Here is an 18,309-nt window from a genome sequence, read left to right as displayed (position 1 = left end):
TAACTATAAGATGACAAATCCTATAAGTGTGGTTACTGATAGTTACTCTGTATCAGTGACTATTGATAATAAAACTGAGTAAGTGACTGCAACTGAATGTAATAGAAGAAGACTGGGGCATATACATATATAACCCAACACCTTAACACGTTCCCTGCGGCACAGATTTTTCTGTACTTTCCATTACTGCGTTACGAGTTGTTTTAAACCTCGTCCTATATCCGACATTGTGGCGGCACGAGGCGTGTTAAATCCCACCGCCCGAAGGAGACTAAAATCCTTTTTTTGGTGCCAAATAAGACAAAATCGACGGCTTTTGTCTTGATTATTATTAACAATGAGTTGATTAACCTAAAACTGCCGCCGCCCTTGGTTAAATTCGTTACTTTAGATTCTATGGGTAAAATAAAATGTGGGTCTAATGCACCTCGGACCGCACTGAAAAATGGCAGGTTTCCATATAATTTAGTGATGGGAAAATAAATATCGATTTTATTTTATTGTTTTTATTTATCAACGTTATGGACAGAATGAATACAAAAAGGGGAAAAGTTATGGATGTTTTTCATTGAAACATTTCAGACAATAAGGTTTTTTGCAAACAGTGCATTTCGTGAGATTTTTTTTTTGGTTTTTTTGTCTGCCTCACGACATGTCAAGAATGTGCGGAGTTTTTCGTAGCATCCGACACATCTCTTCTTCTTTGGACCCTTATCGAGATGATGTGCTTTCTTTGCAGTGGATTCTGAAAAGTAGGAGCGAGTAGATTAGGGTAAAGAGTAATCGGAATACTCGGTAACGATTTTGCCTACGTTTCCTATATCAATAATGTAGCTACTTAACTTTTGTTTGAACCATAACAGGAAACGTAATTATTTATAATGTAATTTCTTACTATACGGATATACGCCTAGCCTGCCAAGTCTCACTACTGGACTTTCACCTAGACAGAGTATATTTGTGACTTACCTGTTTTTGAAATATCTTCCTGTATTCTGATTCTGGCTCAGATTTTTCAACCGGTTTTTCTTCATCTTCCTCCATGATCAACTTTTTTCGGCAACGTTTCGACATGATAATTTTCAACATAAAGACAGCGGTCCTACTTCGTCGCTACGCAGCCTCGACTGCGTTGCACAACACTAACCACGTGAAGCTAGCGTGGGGTGCGGTACGAGGTGCGTGGGGAAACGTGGCGTTGTCAACCTCGTTCCGCACTGTGTTAGCATTATTATTTGTTCAGTGCGGTACGAGGTCTAACAAACCCGACATTAGGTTGGTGTACCATAGAACTAGGAATCAGTAGCACATCACAAACATATAGTTATCACTCTCCTACACTGAACCAGACGGAAGTTATGCCTCTCGCACCACAGAGAAGTTAAAGTTTTTTCTTACCGCTATAACGACCAGACATGGACGAGGTGTTTTAAGCCGCGTTCCGCAGCTAACGTGTTAAGTCTTCCGTACAGCCAATACAATATATATACAATATTTGTAGGTCTGTTTTAAAATTTTCATTTACAGCATTTCATTAAAATTTGTAGACATAAAAAGCATAATTATTTAGGCATTAGACTGCGCAAGTTATTTTGGATGGATAAATTAAATCATAATAACTAAATAAAAAAATATAATAATTTATTTTAATAGGTGTATTACAGTGGAATAGGAATAACATAGTTCATACTTTTAATCCCAGCCTTACTTTAAATATCAAAATTATCAGTATATTATAAATGCTCAATTAAAAAAAAAAATTTAGTGCGCACTTGAAATTACTTTAATATTTTATTTTTTATTAATGTCCCTATATTTACTATTTAAAGTTTCTAAAGGATTACTTTTCATTCATACTTTACCGTCGTTTCAAATCCTTTAATAAATAAGTGGCACAATTTTTATTTATTAACAAACTTTTGTCATAAAATTCATAAGTCACTTACGCACTTATAAATTATAGTGCACAATATCTGAACAGTTGCAAAGATAACTTATCATCGGAAATTGTGAAAGACTCCCAAATTCAAGATCCAAATATCTAATTCTGATCTCTTATCTATCGTTATCGATTCAAAAGAATATTTTATCGTGCGTTATTTCAACGTGGTACAAGAGTAAGAGCGGAGGTTTTCAAAATGTTCCAAAATGGAGTGCTATGTTTGGTTCTTAGTGGTTTGGTGTTAGCATACCCTTCGTACTACCAGACGGAGAAGTTCAAAGTTGGGATTGAGTATGAACGTACGTAGTTATTATTAGTTTAGTTATTATATAACTTTTCTTTAGTTTAAGTCAAGCGCATAGTGCTACGCCGCTTGTGTAAAAACTTAAGCAAAGTTGGATGTGGTCAAGAAGTGGATGGGTGACCGTTAGTGGCTAAATAGACGCTTATGTTTAAGTTTCAACTTTGAGTTCTCGTGCATGTTAAAAATTGGGCCCAATTGTCATTATTAAACCTTGTCAGTGTGAGAAAAATCAGAGGTGCGTGCCTGGGAAGCGAACCTCGAACCATTCAATTGAGAGGCCGCGTCTTAACCACTATGTTATCATGCTGTTAACTCCATCGGCAATCGTTTTAAAATTGGGACGCTTCAAACCATTTTAAAACGCTATAAAATACACCTTATAATAGCCACATAATTCAAAACTGAAAATGAGTACTGTAAATCCACCGCAGAATATAACCTACTTTTTATCTCCTAAAAGGTTGTTAAATCTTTCATGAATATATGCATGCGTTTAGTACTTACTCACATTAGCCCTGAATGGAATCGGTGGATACATATAGTATATTATAAGTATACTAGGTAATACTGGGACTTTACCTGTAATATCGAAAGAATTGGTTACTTAAGGAAACCCACTATTTGATATAAGAATTAAATATCATTTTACTAGGTTTTCTTTTATAATATAGGAGTGGCAGACGAGCATGCAGTCCACCTGATGGTAAGTGGCTATTGCCGCCCATGGACATCTGCAATCAACCCCAGAAAGAATTAGATATTCCTACCTGAGGTTGGCCACAGATGAGCCGCTACCCTTGAGGCCTAAGCTGGAACGCCTCGGAAAATTACGTCTCCCTTACCACACCCTTCAAAACGGAACACAGCAGCGCCTAACACTGCTGTTATGAGGCAGAAATAGGTGTGGCGGTGGTGCCGCCGGAGTCGAACCACCTTCAAATAATGTTTAATGAGCCTCACCTGATATTTAATGAGAAAAAAAAATACAAATATAAGCACAGATTAATAAATAGTTTGATATAAGTAAGAAAATAAGTATAAGATAAAATAAGGTATAAGAGTTTATTATAAAATAAGTTATTACTTGAAATATGAATATGTGCGGTAAATTATAGTTAGTTCTCGTAGAAAAGGGTTTGTGCTAGGTAGTTTTTGCCACATCTCCATAAACGAAACGTTTTATGAAGGGCTAGTACAATATTGACTTTCAAGAGAGGTTCTAAGATCTGATAGATTTATCCAGGATGTAAGCATAAAGGTCTAAGTATACGTCTTAATAAAATATTGGCGAACTTTAAAGGTTCCTGATTTGATTTAGTCCTCAAGAGTAGCAGATAGGAAGTTATATGAGGACTGCATACTTGTTTGCTAGTTTTTATAAAGGGCTATATTTTCATTTCGCCCCCAAAAACTCATCTCACCCAATTCAAAATTTAGTTGATTGCGTTATCCCTTCGTCTTTGGGCCGTAATGGTATATGAGTACCAAATTTAAATTCAATTGGTCCGGTAGATTCAGAGCAAAGTGTCTGTGACAGACGGACGGACAGACGCACGAGTGTTCCTATTCCGTGTTCCGTTTCTCAATATTTCGCACGGAACTCTAAAAACGAAACTTATCGTTAAACCTCCTAAAAAGTAACACACAGAAAAACAACATTTTTCAATATAGATAAGGTAAACAAAATGCTAAATCAACCCGTGAGAGGATCGCTACGGACCTCCATTTTGAACATAACCCTAATTACGAGATGAAGGTACCTAAATCTTGTATAGGTATTCAAATAAATAAGGTTTTTGGTAAATTCGAGAAGAGCTTGTATACTTTAAGGTAAAAGTAACAAAAAATCTGACTGCTTTTTTTAAAAGTTATAAGATTTTTTTGTATAAACTGGTTTAGCAAAAGAAAAATGCATCAGTGTTAAGCGCTGTTAAATTCTGGTTTGAAGAGATGGTAAGGGTAAAAGTGTGGTAGTATTTATTTGAGGCGTTCCAGCTTAGTTTTAGGAATAGCAATGCATCTATGCCCGCCTTATTACAGATGTCCAATGTTGGCAATAGCCTACCTGATACCTATTTCTACCTAATAACAGCAATGTTAGGCGCTACTGCGTTCCGTTTTGACAGGAAATGATACAGACTTTTCCGAGTCGTTCCAGCTTGGTCCTCAGGGGTAGCGGCGCATCTATGAATATCTAATATCTAATCGCAGGTAGGAATATCTAATCCTATCTGGGGTTGATTACAGATGTCCATGGGTGGCAGTAGCTATTTACCATCAGGTGGACTGCATGCTCGTCTGCTACTCCTATATTATGAAAAAGCCACTTACCATCAGGTGGACTGCAATACTAAGTAAGACCCATACCTTAAGCCATCAATAGATGGGTTTCAAATCCTATGAACCAATATAGTCCGGGAAGCTGGCGGATTTGAAAGTCCCGAACCGGTTTTCTTTAAATGATGTCCGTTTTTTATTTCAGACTCTCTGCCCATGAAGGGAGGGTCAGACAGATACCGACACAGAAACAACTATGACCCATTCTTCGTGACCGTGACTGCCACCGCTAAGGTAAGTCATTATAACTTATTTTTTATAAGATTCAAGAAACAAGCATGCAGTCCACCTGGGGGGTTACTACCATCTCTTAAAACAATATTATTTTAATCATACTTTTACTTTTTTTGAAGGAAATTTAACTTTTTAAGCAAAATATGACAATTTCAGTTGGTTTTATATAATGGATAAGCGAAAAATTAAGGGTTTAAGTTTGTTCAACTGTGTATGACAGAAATTATTTATCGTTTTAAGGAATTTTTAAAAGATGGTGGTAGGCCCCCTGATAACATGTGGTGTCTGCTGTCCACGGACATAAGTAACCAATCCATACATACAAGGGATTTACCTAAAGTTGTCATACTTTGCCACTCCTGAGGACTAGGAGGTCGTGGTCGCCTCGTAAGTAAGGCAACCGACATTCACTCATCGAAACGCAAAGACTAGCTACAAATAAGTGTAACGGTGTCGTCTTCGTGGTCGGACTACAAACTCCACCACCTTCCTACGACAAAAAAAAACATTTCCAATAATAGGACAATAATGACTCAAGTATTTTAATCATGCAGTTTTTTATTTACGTATTTATTTTGTTTCCTTGCATTTGTAATGTGTTGCGATTCCCCTAAATATTTTTCTTTCATGTAATAATTTATTAACATATATTTTAGTAAAAAAAAAACGCTTTCTACACTTACAACTCCAAATTAAGATTCCCTATATCTTGGGTGCCATGGACACACACACAGGCGAATACACACACACCCAGACCCAGACAGATATCTAAACTCATCATTCAGATATCTATCTGGCTGGAGATCAAACAAGAAACCTTTGCGCGTCAGACCGCAATGTTTTTTTTTCAATTAGGACTCTATTTAGTTAGTTCACCTCGCACCCCGGAAATAAAAGCGTCATTCTGTGCTAAGCTTATTTATTAACACTACCCCGCAACTCGATGCGCCTCATTAGTCTCTTAAGATAGTTATCTTAGGCTAATGTACAAAATGTCATTTACGTCTAATGTACGAATAGGGTTGGTATTAAAAAAAGATAATAATTATTATTATTAAAAAAAAGACAAACCCACTGAGTTTCTTACCGGATCTTCTCAGTAGAGGTCGCGTTCCGATCCGGTAGTAGTTTAAGAAAAATATTGTACCTGACAATTTGTAAGTGCCGTCGTTGGCCTATACAAAAATATATTTCATTTCATTTCATTTCAATTTCATCTTTATACTATAATGAATTATTCAGTTGAACGAAGTATTTGTAAATAAATAAATATTATGTTTAGCAAACCGATTGATAGCCTGGTAAGTACTAGGTAGTTGAAACTCAGCCTCTGAATTGGAAGCCCGTGGTTTGAAACCCAGGCACGGACCTATGATTTTTCAACGTTATGAGTTTTAGAAATTAATGATCACTTGCTTGAAGGGTTAAGGAAAAATTAAAAAGTAGTGCATTCTGAAACCACCAGGTCTGTGATTAAAACTCTTACATATGTAAATAACGTACACGTAATAATGACGTCATATTTTTGGCAGTTTTCAATATTTCAAGGAAGGACCCAAAGCAATTTTACTAAGCTTAAAAATATGAGATTACATTTTTAGTTTAACTTTTTTGTGCGCCGGGATGTATTTGAAAACGCGAAACTACGTAATGTATTATTTTAATATTTTTCTGTTAATAAAAAGAAAACATATATTTTTATGTAGACACAAAATTTGAATGCACTCGATAGAAATCTTTTATATTTTATCTCATAAGTGTCAACCCTAGGAAGGCCCTATTACTGTCCCATTACAGATGATTGGGAGAGAGGGTTCCGAATGGAACTCATCAGGTCCTATAACATCCCTTCTAAATGATTAAGGGCAGTTCATGGTATGCGAATTGATTTTAAATAACAGTTTATTTAACAACCGACTTTCAAAGTCTCATTTATATTTAAATAAATAGCCATTTAAATGTTCTAAGACCCTTTATAGTTCGACTGTGTAACTGTGCACCATCGCCACGCCTATTTTCGCTTAATAACACCAGTGTTGTAAGCTGGTGCTATAAGCCCTGATATAAGGCTTCCAACATAGTCCTGCAACACATCTGTATCTGGCCATAGATAATATCTACAATTTTATTATATTTGGACATACTTCAGATGTCCATGTGCGGCAGTAACCATTTACTATCAGGAACATTACATGTTTATTTGCTTAAACTTCATAAAAATTTAACATTTACACCTAACTATCTAACTTACAAACTAAATAACAACTAAGAGTATCTACCTAAATACGTCATAGTTAGGAACACGACCGCCCTTAGCAATTTTGAATATTTGCGTCCTGAAGCTTAAAGATCATATTACCTACTTATCTACCCTTGGCGACTAATTTATACAAAAAAAATATATATATATACATAAGAGAACTAGAATTAAGCCAGGATTCCCTGACCCATGTGTCACACAGAATAAGCAGTTTATTTTTACGATACACGTCGTAGCACTACCTTTTATGCTGCTCCGAAGTAGGTAAGACGCTTCTCATAATATGGGTCTCCCAACCTTTCAGAACGGCTACGTGATCTCCTACCTCGAGGTCTCCGCGACAACAGATGCCACTGGTGAGGTCCACTTCAACCTGATCCGCGGGCAGGCCGGCTCCCGCAACATGGTGTTTCAGCTGGTCTCCAATAACAGCGACTTCCTGGCCTACTCCTACCTGGCCTACGGGATCCGGGAGGAGGAGTACAATAAGGTGACGTCAGTTTCGTCTCATTAGGTTAGTTTACTGATTTGGGCATACGCACTTCGCCACCGCGGTGGACTATGGCCTAATCCTTCTCATTACGACAGGAGACCTGTGGCCAGCAGTGGTACGATAATGGGTTGATGATGATGATGATGACTGATTTGGGAAGTGCCAGTGCCGCATAGCCGCAAGGGAGCCAACCACCCAGTGCCACCATTGTAGCTGCGACAAGGACACGGCGAAGCATACACTGGAGGAGTGTCCTACATGGGACAGCCAGCAGTGTGTCCGGACACGGAGGTGTCCTACGTCAAAAACTTCATAAGCCCCGAGGTGGCGCGCGCGGTGTTCCCAGGCGCTCATCAGAGAGGACGGGATGAAATAGCTCCAGCTCCATCCCACACAGAGACGGACCTTTTTGTGGGCAGATTTTGTTTTGTGAACTCATTCAAAGATTGTCAAAAAGCAAGTTGAGTAAAAGCGGATTACTTGAAAACTATTTACATAATACATTTCGTTTGTGAATTTTATTACTCGAAAATTGGAAAAAATATTTATTACTGTTTCGAGACAGTGGTTGCAAAAATTCGTATTCGGTGACAAATAAATATTTACTAGTAGCAACGCCATCTATACTGGTAACATCAAACTGCTCAAACATCATGTGACTCACGTAACTATCATACCATGATGCCTCTTTAATTTAACGCTGTATTCATAGATGGCGTTGACAGATAACTTATCAAGTTTTTAAAATTCTGATTTCCAAAAAAATATAAAATAAACTAGTATCACTCATAGATCCTATGTAATTTAATAACTCTATAAACTGGTTATTTATAACTTAATTTATATTTTCAAGGAGACCTTACTTCACGTAGAGCTTGCTATTAGTACAGTGGGCCACGTATAGATGGCGTTACAAGTCACGTTATTATTTGTATTGAAACAAAATACTCAAACCATTTTCATATGAATTTAAAATAAAATCCGTATTGATAAAATACATTTAGAATGTTGATTATAAAATGGATATAGGTAACTCCATTAACTAATGGTACTTATAAGCATCTCTTAAACCCTTCATTCAATAGGGACATATTATAAGGTTTTTTCTTTATTTACAAAATCTGATACTTTCCTATTTATGTCTTATCGAAAAGCATGTACAACTATGAGGAAATTTTTTTTTTTTATAATAATATGAGAGTAGCAGACGAGCATGCAGTCCACCTGATGGTAAGTGGCTACTGCCGCCCATGGACATCTGTAATCAACCCCAGATAGGATTAGATATTCCTACCTGAGGTCGGCCACAGATGCGCCGCTACCCCTGAGGACTAAGCTGGAACGCCTCGGAAAAGTCTGTCTCCCTTACCACACCCTTCAAACCGGAACACAGCAGCGCCTAGCACTGCTGTTATTAGGTAGAAATAGGTGTGGCGGTGGTGCCGCCGGAGTCGAACCACAAAGGGTTCTACCACCTTCACCTAATATTTACGTTTCAGTTACCTAAGTACTTTTAATTATTCAACAAAATTCATGATAGATTTTTTTTATAATATGTATAGGAGTAGCAGACGAACATGCAGTCCACCTGATGGTAAGTGGCTACTGCCGCCCATGAATATCTGTAATCAACCCAAGATAAAATTAGATATTCCTACCTGAGGACTGAGCTGGAACCCCTCGGAAAAGTCTGTCTCCCTTACCACACCCTTCAAAACGGAACACAGCAGCGCCTAACACTGCTGTTATTAGGTAGAAATAGGGGTGGCGGTGGTGCCGCCGGAGCCGAATCACACATGGTTCTACCACGTTTAAATAATTTAGACAGTCCGGGAATCGAACCGAGGACTTTTGATTCTCTTATTAATTTATGTATATTTCTTTATTTTCAGATAACAAACGTAATTACACTTCCTGTACCAAACAAGGGAAGCTGGATACAACACATCGATGTCAGGATTATGCTCTTTATTACTTTAGCGCTAAGATTTACAATGTCATAAATAAACTTTATTACGTACATTTGCTTCTTTTAATAAAAACGAATAGCCTCGAATGTTACATTCTAAATTCTTATAAACAGTTTGTTCATAAATAATAAGGAACCTTAAATCTACACTGCTATATAATATTCAAGGTGGATACGAAATACTTTTAATAAGGTTGAAGTAGCAATGAGCATACAGACTACCTGATAGTATGACCACTGCCACCCATATACTTCTGTGACCAACTCCACGTAGAAAAGGTTCGAACTGAAGGCTATCACAAATATGTTGCCACTACTCAGAAATAATCTGGTCGGAATGTCAACTGATATCTACATCCTTCTACCAAAATGGAGAACTGCTTTACGGAAGAAACAAATATGGGAAATTTAATTTCATAACATTTAAGTTTATTATACACGATAACTATATTCTACTTTTAATCTACTAATGAAGTCTAACAGTAATTGACGAACACCTTAAATCGTGAAATCAAGCATGAAATTTTACACAAAGATCCTTATACAGGACATGATCACTAAGAAATAATTTTTGAAACTAAACAAAACTAAAAAGGGTGGTTGCTTGAATCAATTACCGCTTATACCTGGGTAACGGTCAGATGCAGAATCCTATTAATCGTATTCAGGTATTTGCCCAACGGCCCTGGGTTAGTCGCGTTACCCGGACACTTGTCCACGCTGACACAATCCCCCTCCAGGTTGCGTAAGAGACCTGGGGCACAAACACAGCCTCCTGTACAATCCTTGGTGCAGATAGGCTCGGGGTCCACGCAACTGGGCTCACAGGATTTGTTACAGATGTCGTATACTTCGTTCTGGTTTAGGCACGGTTCTGGAAGAAATGGTATTTGAGATTAAGTTGAACAAATGGAACCAGCCAACCGACTGAATAATTCTAATTTTTGTACATAATGACTATGGTTTTACGCTGAAAGAATATACGGGTAGGAAATTTAAAAGCCTAAAATGCGCAATTCTTGCATTTGTTCAAACCGTTCTCATTGTGAGAGGAGATCAATAAAAGTGGGATAAGAGGTTAATGATTTTTTGTTTTATCTTATTTTTATTAAAGCGGATAATTTTTATTTCTAATGAAAGTAAATTAGTCTACTTTAAAAACTCTTCTTAATTACATGATAAATCTCTAATAGATAAGGTTGAATTCAGTCTCAAGTCTCGAATTCTCATTGCCTACATGAAACTTACCAGGACAACTAAAAATGCTTATAACTAGAATCGATTTCATGAATATGTGACTAACCAGCAGAACATTTATCCTGAGTGACGCATTGGTTAGTAGCCTCGTCCCGGTAGAGGCCTGCCTTGCAGAAGCAGCCCATGCTGCAGGCCAGGCTACACATCACCGGCTCCGGCTGCGAGCAGGTCATAGGACACGCAGTCCCACACGCCCGAAACTCCTCATTACGACCACAAATGGCGGTTCTCTCTGTAACTAAGTGGTTGAATATATTAGCTTTTAGCAGATCGCCGATGTATTAATGAACCTGGTGTATCAGCAGCTTTTCTGGATTCATTTAAGTTACTATTAATTTTCATACACTCTTCGTGTGACCTCCATCTTTACATCTATTTATGCGTTATATTGCTGTTACATCAGTGTCAAGCGTAGTCACGTTATCATTTGCATCTGTGTTCAGTATGAGGTAGAATTCTCCTTCTAAATTGGTTACAGATGTTTTAGCATCAGGTGGTCATATTCGTTTACTATATCTATCTTATAAAAGGAATAAAAAAACTTTTATAGCGACATCATATATTACGTCATCATAGAATATTGACAATTTTAATAGGCTCTAATTAGTAGGTCACAAAATGAAAAAAAAATGCGATCAAAAAATATTTAAATAAAGAAACTTACTCAAAAACTCCCTTCCGGGACATTGATCAGCGGTAACGCAAGTCCCGTTTTCATCCCTCAAGTAACCAGATTTACAGAAGCACCCCTCAACGCATTGCTCTGAACATGTCGCGGGAGCCGTATCAGTACAATTGGCTGGACAAGCCGTTCCACAAACCAGAAACTCCTCGTTTGTTGGACATTCTGGGAAAATAAAATTTGATATAAAAATACAAGAAGAAATACGTAGATATCATTAGGCTGAGTAAGCTGGAGCCCAGGGAGACAAATTTAAGGGGTGACTAATTTACCTTGGAAGTATTTTTCTCGCTCGCTGGGAGCTTCAGCAAAAAGAGATTGGTTGGGGATCGTATTTATCTGATAGAGGTGGTAGAACCGACTAACTGGCCTTACGTACTAGGATTCCGCGGAAACTCACCACCTTCTTCAGCTCATCAATCCTCCTAGGCAAAAAGAGAGTAAGGGATGCCTTACTTTCTTTTTGCCTAGGTGTGAACGCCACTTAAGTTTCTAGTCTAAGTTTTGCCTAGGAGTGAGAAGCACTTAAGGATTTTTCTTTTCCATCAGTAATCATCGTGCAATGTAGCCAAACAATTACTAGATCAGCCTCTAATTTGGACGGGTCTGACTATAACATCAGCTTCAAATTTGGATATATAATTTGTGAATAACGACGTTTCTCTACGAGACCTCATCATTACGTATTTAATAGCGTAAAGTAATGGCTTCAAATTATATTACAGTAGGTACAATAATAAGCGTAGTAATTTATCCGGAACTCATTTCACACTTCATTGCTGGTACCCCATTAAACCGATGATTGAAATATGTTAAACAATCATTATTTAACTTTGAATTACAAAAACGGTTTGAGGAAAACGTATGTGTTATTTCTGGTGTCGCTTTTTGTGTATGGAGGGACTATAACGCTGAGTGGGTATATTTTTGGATTATTTTCATTTTTTTATTCTTTTGTTTTGCCTTTTTTTTTGTTGGCGAGGGGGAAACCTTCAAAAGGTACCCGACGCTGTGGGAGCGGCACGGGGTTATGTGGGATTCTTACCACACTAAAACCCCTCAGCTCCTCAACGCTACGTAGAGGACTCCGGGATCTCCAAAGGAACGCAACCGGAGCCTTCTAAGCGCGTTGCCACGTCGGGCTCCGCCCAGATGATTGGGAAGCTCGCCAATCCTTGCGGAGCGCACGACGGTATAAGGTCACACATACCATCCTTCTTCCCGGGGTCGCTAGCCGGGCAGTTAGAGCTCCCACTCTTGCCGCCCGCAACCCCGAAAGCCCCCTTTTTGTCGCCTCTTACGACAGGCAGAGGATACCGTAGCCCTATTCTGGTCCCGGAACTACAGGGACATCCTTTGTTTTACCTAGCGATCTACAAAATTACTTGACATGTATGACTGCTGGATACAAGTCGTTATCCCTAACAATAGAAGATTTAGAGCATACTCTCATGCAAACTCCATCATACTAATCCGATGTGTAGCGGTAGAGAAATGTACGGGTTACTGATTAATGCATGCTAGGCATTTTTAAAACTTCCATGACGTCTTCAACGAAAATTAAACTATAACCGGGACCGTCGGTCTAAAATGCCGTCTGAAGAAAAGAAACGCATAATTACGAAATATACTCGCGGTCGCCCATCCAATTCAGCTTAATCTGAACAAGCCACGAAGCTAAATGTATTTCTCTAAAATATTTATCGAGACAAAAAGTCTGATCAATTGATCTGAAAGATCACGTTTTATGAAACCCAACCTAAGAGTGGTTTATAAACATAACGTTCATTGTAGAAAAAGACTGCCCTCCTGATGAGTACCACAAGTCCTGCTCCTTCTACGAGGAGTACACCTGCTGGGACAGACCCACGGGCAAGAGAGTGATGACACCCCCTCATCGGCTCGTTCATTGTCAAGCTGGATGTTTTTGCAGGTATGCTATTTTCACTATATTACTATTTTGAAGGTGGTGGTACTGTTGTGAAGAAAATAATGCGGGAGTACCCTTTAAGGTTCCAATCTATAGGCACCGCAGGTAACCGTATTTTACCTTGAACATAAGTATTTAACGATTTATTATGGGTATGGTGTGTGATAGGGTATGCTAAAGGAGATACACTCATAGTCATACGAAGCGTTCTAACTTAGTCCTTAGGCACCTGTGGAAAACTTGAGGGTGGTAGAACCCTTTGTGGTTCGACTCCGGTGGCACCACCGCTACACCTATTTCTGCCCAATAACAGCAGTGTTAGGCGCTGCTGTATTCCGTTTTGAAGGGTGTGGTAAGGGAGACATACTTTTACGAGGCGTTCCAGCTTAGTCCTCAGGGGTAGCGGCGCATTTGTGGCCGACCTCAGATAGGAATATCTAATCCTATCTGGGGTTGATTACAGATGTCCATGGGCGGCAGTAGCCACTTACCATCAGGTGGACTGCATGCTCGTCTGTTACTCCTATATTATAAGAAAAAAAATCCAGGATTGTTAACAGATGTTCATGGTGGGCAGTGGCCACTTACGACAGGCGGACTTGCTCGATTACAACTATATTATAATAGAAATAATTAAACCTGTTGTTTCAGGAAAGGCCTAGTCCGGACTTTTCCAAATGGACCATGCATTGAAGCACGCTTATGTAGGAACCAACAGATACAAGTCGTGCTTAGCAGACTTCCTCCGTGAATGAATTATAATGTATGTTTGTCCATCTGTTTTGTACAGAATTAGATAATCCAATTACGGGAGTATGACGTATAAAGTAATTCTGATTTTCGGAGTTAATTATGAGATTAAATAAGTAAATTAAAAAAAAGTACTTCATTATGTGATATAAAATATAAAATTATACAAATGTATCTTATTATTATCAACTTATTTATTTATTTATTTTATTTAATAAGTTTTTGTACACAAAAAAAGATAACAATACAGAAGAGATAGAAATGAAGTACAAAAGATTGCTTATTCCTTACTTAATTTACCATACGTATATTTAAATAAGTCGGGTATTTTCTCCAAATAATCTTTGAAACTACGAGTATGACTGCCGATTTTTTTGGGAAATAAATATTTTGGACGATTCCTACTCACACTGAACCAATTTGCTATTTATTTGCAATTTGCTATTTAACAAAATAAATAAAAATAATATAAAAAACTCACCTTTCCCAACATAAATCGCCGCCGTGAAAGCCACGCCGAGGAAAACCAAGAAAACATTTTCAGAAAATATTCCCATTTTACAACTAACTGAACAAACAACTGTTTGTATTGAGAAATCGGTATATTATGAATCGATTCTGTATCAGGGCTGCGACCTCAGTCACAGCCGAATGACCGAATAAATTAATTTAACAAAAAAATGTGTGACATCCTTGAATGCAACAAAGCATTGCAGCAAGGTACTGTTGTAATGAAAAGTGTTTATTTTAAATATTACATTTTATTATATGTTTTCTGAGACTAAATGACTACTTTTAACACTTGTACAAATAAGAACTAATACAATTAAAAACTGCACAAACCAACAAAGTCATCAATCATTAAAAAAACAGGACTCATTTTACTTTTCACACATTATCTATAATATGATAGTGGGAAACGCATTTTGGGTTAGAAAGAAAGAAGGTTAGAAAGCCGCTATTTTTTTTTTTTTTTTTGGTAGGCTTACTAGTGAAGAAACCTACAAACCTAAGAAATCTTTAAAAAATGCGCATTTGACTAGCCCGGTGCACTATGGTCCAATGCTTCTCATCCGAGAGGAGACCCGTGACCACACTGTCTCACTAGTAATGGGTTTATGATGGGTTTGCCAGAGAACCCCAAACATATGACTCAAGTGAATGCCCTAGTCATGGCTTATTAATTACACATACAACGTAATGGTAACTACATCCCAGGAGAGATAGTGAAATGGATTATGTATGATGGACACAAACGCCTGCCCATTTCTGAAGCACATGGTGTACTTGCTATGTTGTTCCTAATATTATGTAACATGTGAAATCGTGGTAAAACCCACAAATCCTGGTGCGTTTGGTGTGGTGAATCACCACCGCCATGATTATTTCTATAGCATAATACACCTTGAGTATTTCATCATCATCATCAGCAACCTAAGTGAGCTATCTAAGTCCTCAAAGGTACCTCAACTGAAAGATCTATATTTAATTTCCCCTTAAATCCCTTAATTTTATATGATAGCGCTATATCCTAGTCTGAAAGGTATTGTAACGTAGAGACAGCATTTACGAAGCCTTCCTACTTAGTCTAAGTTTACTTGCTCCAAAATTAATTTCCAATATTTCTAATTCGACTAACAAATTCTGTAACCAGCAGTACTTCATAGAAATTCAGCAAAAACCAATGAGCTCTGAAATGCAACTTTGCCCTCCATAACATAAGGGCTATAATTTCTAACAACAACTTGGAAGGTTCTGGTATGGTGTTATTGCATAAGCGATAGAGTCATTATTCTGTAATATGGCTTTGCTCTTTGCTTCAGACAGGTTACTTCTAGATTTTTGTAGAATAAAAGAGAAGTAATTAAGTCACTGATACAATGACATCAAAAAGGCTGATTGCCTTTTAGGAGTAGTAGACGACTGGCGGATATGGACGCACGGGTCTTCCATAAGATCCGCGTCCTCCGCCAGAGGGCTGAACCCTTCAGCGAAGAGACGGTCGCAGCGCTTCGTAGGAGAGCCAGGTGGCGCGCTCTGAGGTGCTGGCGTAATCGGCTCCTGGAACCACACAACATACGCCAACGGGTGGTCGACGCAATCCTGCCGAACTTCAGGGCTTGGTTGAGAAGCAAAGGTCATGTGACCTACCGCTTGACTCAGATGCTCACCGGACATGGCTGTTTCGGTGAGTATCTGAATAGGATAAGGAGGGAGCAGACGGCCCAGTGCCATCATTGTGGGTGCGATGAGGATTCTGCACAGCACACGCTGCAGCACTGTCCAGCGTGGGAGTCTCAGCGGCGGATCCTCGTCGAAAAAGTGGGACCGGATCTCTCTCCATCGGCCATCATCGGGGCGATGGTTCAGCGTAGCGAAGCCTGGGACGGCATGATCACCTTCTGCAATGACGTAATGTCTGCAAAGGAAGACGCCGAACGAGCTAGGGAGCGCGCTGAACCCGTTCGGAGGAGAAGGAGGAGTCGCCGCGGGCGTACGTAACGCCCCAAGCGCGGTGTCCCTGTAGTTCCGGGATCAGAATAGGGGTACGGTATCCCCTGCCTGTCGTAAGAGGCGACTAAAAGGGGCTTTCGGGGTTACGGGCGGCAAGAGTGGGAGCTCGAACCGCCCGGCTAGCGACCCCGGGAAGGACGACGGTATGTGTGGTCGCATTCCGTCGTATACACCAGACGGTGTGGTGACAAAGTCACCTGGGCGGAGCCCGACGGGGCAGTGCGCTGAGAGGACTCCGGTTGCGTTCCTTTGGAGATCCCGGAGTCCTCTACGCAGCGCCGAGGACGGCCACCGGGGGGGTTTTAGTGCGGTAAAAGTCCCACATAACCCCGTGTCGCTCCCACGGCACCAGGTACCTTTTGAAGGTTTCCCCCTCGAAAAGAAAAAAAAAATAAAAATAATTATAGTTCAAAAAACTAAAAAACACGCTTTTATGATAAAATCAACTAAAAAGTAGAAAATCATTTTCAATCTAAGAATCAATTAAGGTGCTTTTCGAACCTGATAAATGGAGCACCCCACACTTTTTCCACAATTATACTATTTACTGTTCCTTAATTGATTCTTAGATTGAAAATGATTTTCTACTTTTTAGTTGATTTTATCATAAAAGCGTGTTTTTTAGTTTTTTGAACTATAATTATTTATTAATTTTTAGTATTTCTCGTTATAGCGACCACCATTATTCATCGTTTGTAAAAAAATCAAGTGTCTATCTATTACGATTTAAGAGATAAAGCCCAACGACAGACGAACAGACCGCAAAGGGTTTCGTTTTAACCTTTGAGTACGGAATCCTAAAATCATTCTAAACGAGCGCATTATAGATATGTTTCAGAACATTTGAGTTATAGGGAAATAACATTATAATTTTCTAAACTAAAAATCACGATATAAAAGTTACGCCTATTGAAACTAAATAGCAATAATTATTTGCAATCTAAAGTTGCGATGAACTTTGCTGAAGGTGTTTGAAAAATCTCGCCTCGAAAATCGTTAATCCAGAGGATGTTGATAAGGACAATGGTACAAAACTATTCATGTTTAAAATATTGAATTGTCAGCGGTCCTTAATAAGTATGCGAAATTTCGAGTTAATCCGACGTTTTGAAGGGGGTTAAAATCATGTTCAAAGATTCCGTTACATACTAACATACTAACATACCAACATACATACGTCTGAAGCTAATAAAAAGCGTGTTAAAAAGGAGTAGTAGACGAGCATGCAGTCTACCTGATGGTAAGTGGCTACCGCCGCCCATGGACATATGCAATCAAGCCCAGATAGGATTAGATATTCCTACCTGAGGTGGGCACAGATGCGCCGCTACCCCTGAGGACTAAGCTGGAACGCCTCGGAAAAGTATGTCTCCCTTACTACGCAAACTAGAACACAGCAGCGTTTAACGCTGCTGTTATGAGGCAGAAATAGGTGTGTGGTGGTGGAGTCGAACAACAAAGATTTCCACGTCGTAGGGATCGTACATATTGGATTTTTATCATTTTAAACGCCAAAACTGCCGTTCCACACATACTACAACTCCATTTTAATAACTCGTATTCATAATAGAACTGCAGCATATTGTTCATTTCGTTTATAAAAGAGTTTTAATAGTTTTTTTTCAATTACTTATTTA

General features: G+C 38.7%; 1 protein-coding gene and 1 long non-coding RNA gene across 2 annotated transcripts; one reads left to right on the top strand and one right to left on the bottom strand.

Annotated features, from left to right (window-relative positions):
* Positions 1-490: 490 nt before the first annotated feature.
* On the bottom strand, positions 491-1,169 carry LOC140754014 (uncharacterized). The gene is made up of 2 exons (XR_012103621.1): positions 970-1,169; positions 491-745 (listed from the first exon to the last, which is right to left on the bottom strand). It is a non-coding gene; the product is annotated as an uncharacterized LOC140754014 (long non-coding RNA).
* A 969-nt stretch (positions 1,170-2,138) lies between these two features.
* LOC140754108 (uncharacterized) lies at positions 2,139-10,433 on the top strand. The gene is made up of 5 exons (XM_073089019.1): positions 2,139-2,241; positions 4,729-4,817; positions 7,382-7,567; positions 9,463-9,566; positions 10,208-10,433. Exons 1-5 carry the CDS (start codon positions 2,139-2,141, stop codon positions 10,431-10,433), a joined length of 708 nt encoding a protein of 235 aa, XP_072945120.1.
* Positions 10,434-18,309: the final 7,876 nt, after the last annotated feature.

Source organism: Epargyreus clarus, unplaced genomic scaffold (assembly GCF_041222505.1).
Source record: "Epargyreus clarus isolate Ecla_fem2 unplaced genomic scaffold, WU_Ecla_fem_2.2 ptg000027l, whole genome shotgun sequence".
NCBI classification, from domain to species: Eukaryota; Metazoa; Arthropoda; class Insecta; order Lepidoptera; family Hesperiidae; genus Epargyreus; species Epargyreus clarus.
This window is presented reverse-complemented; position numbering and strand designations above follow the sequence as displayed.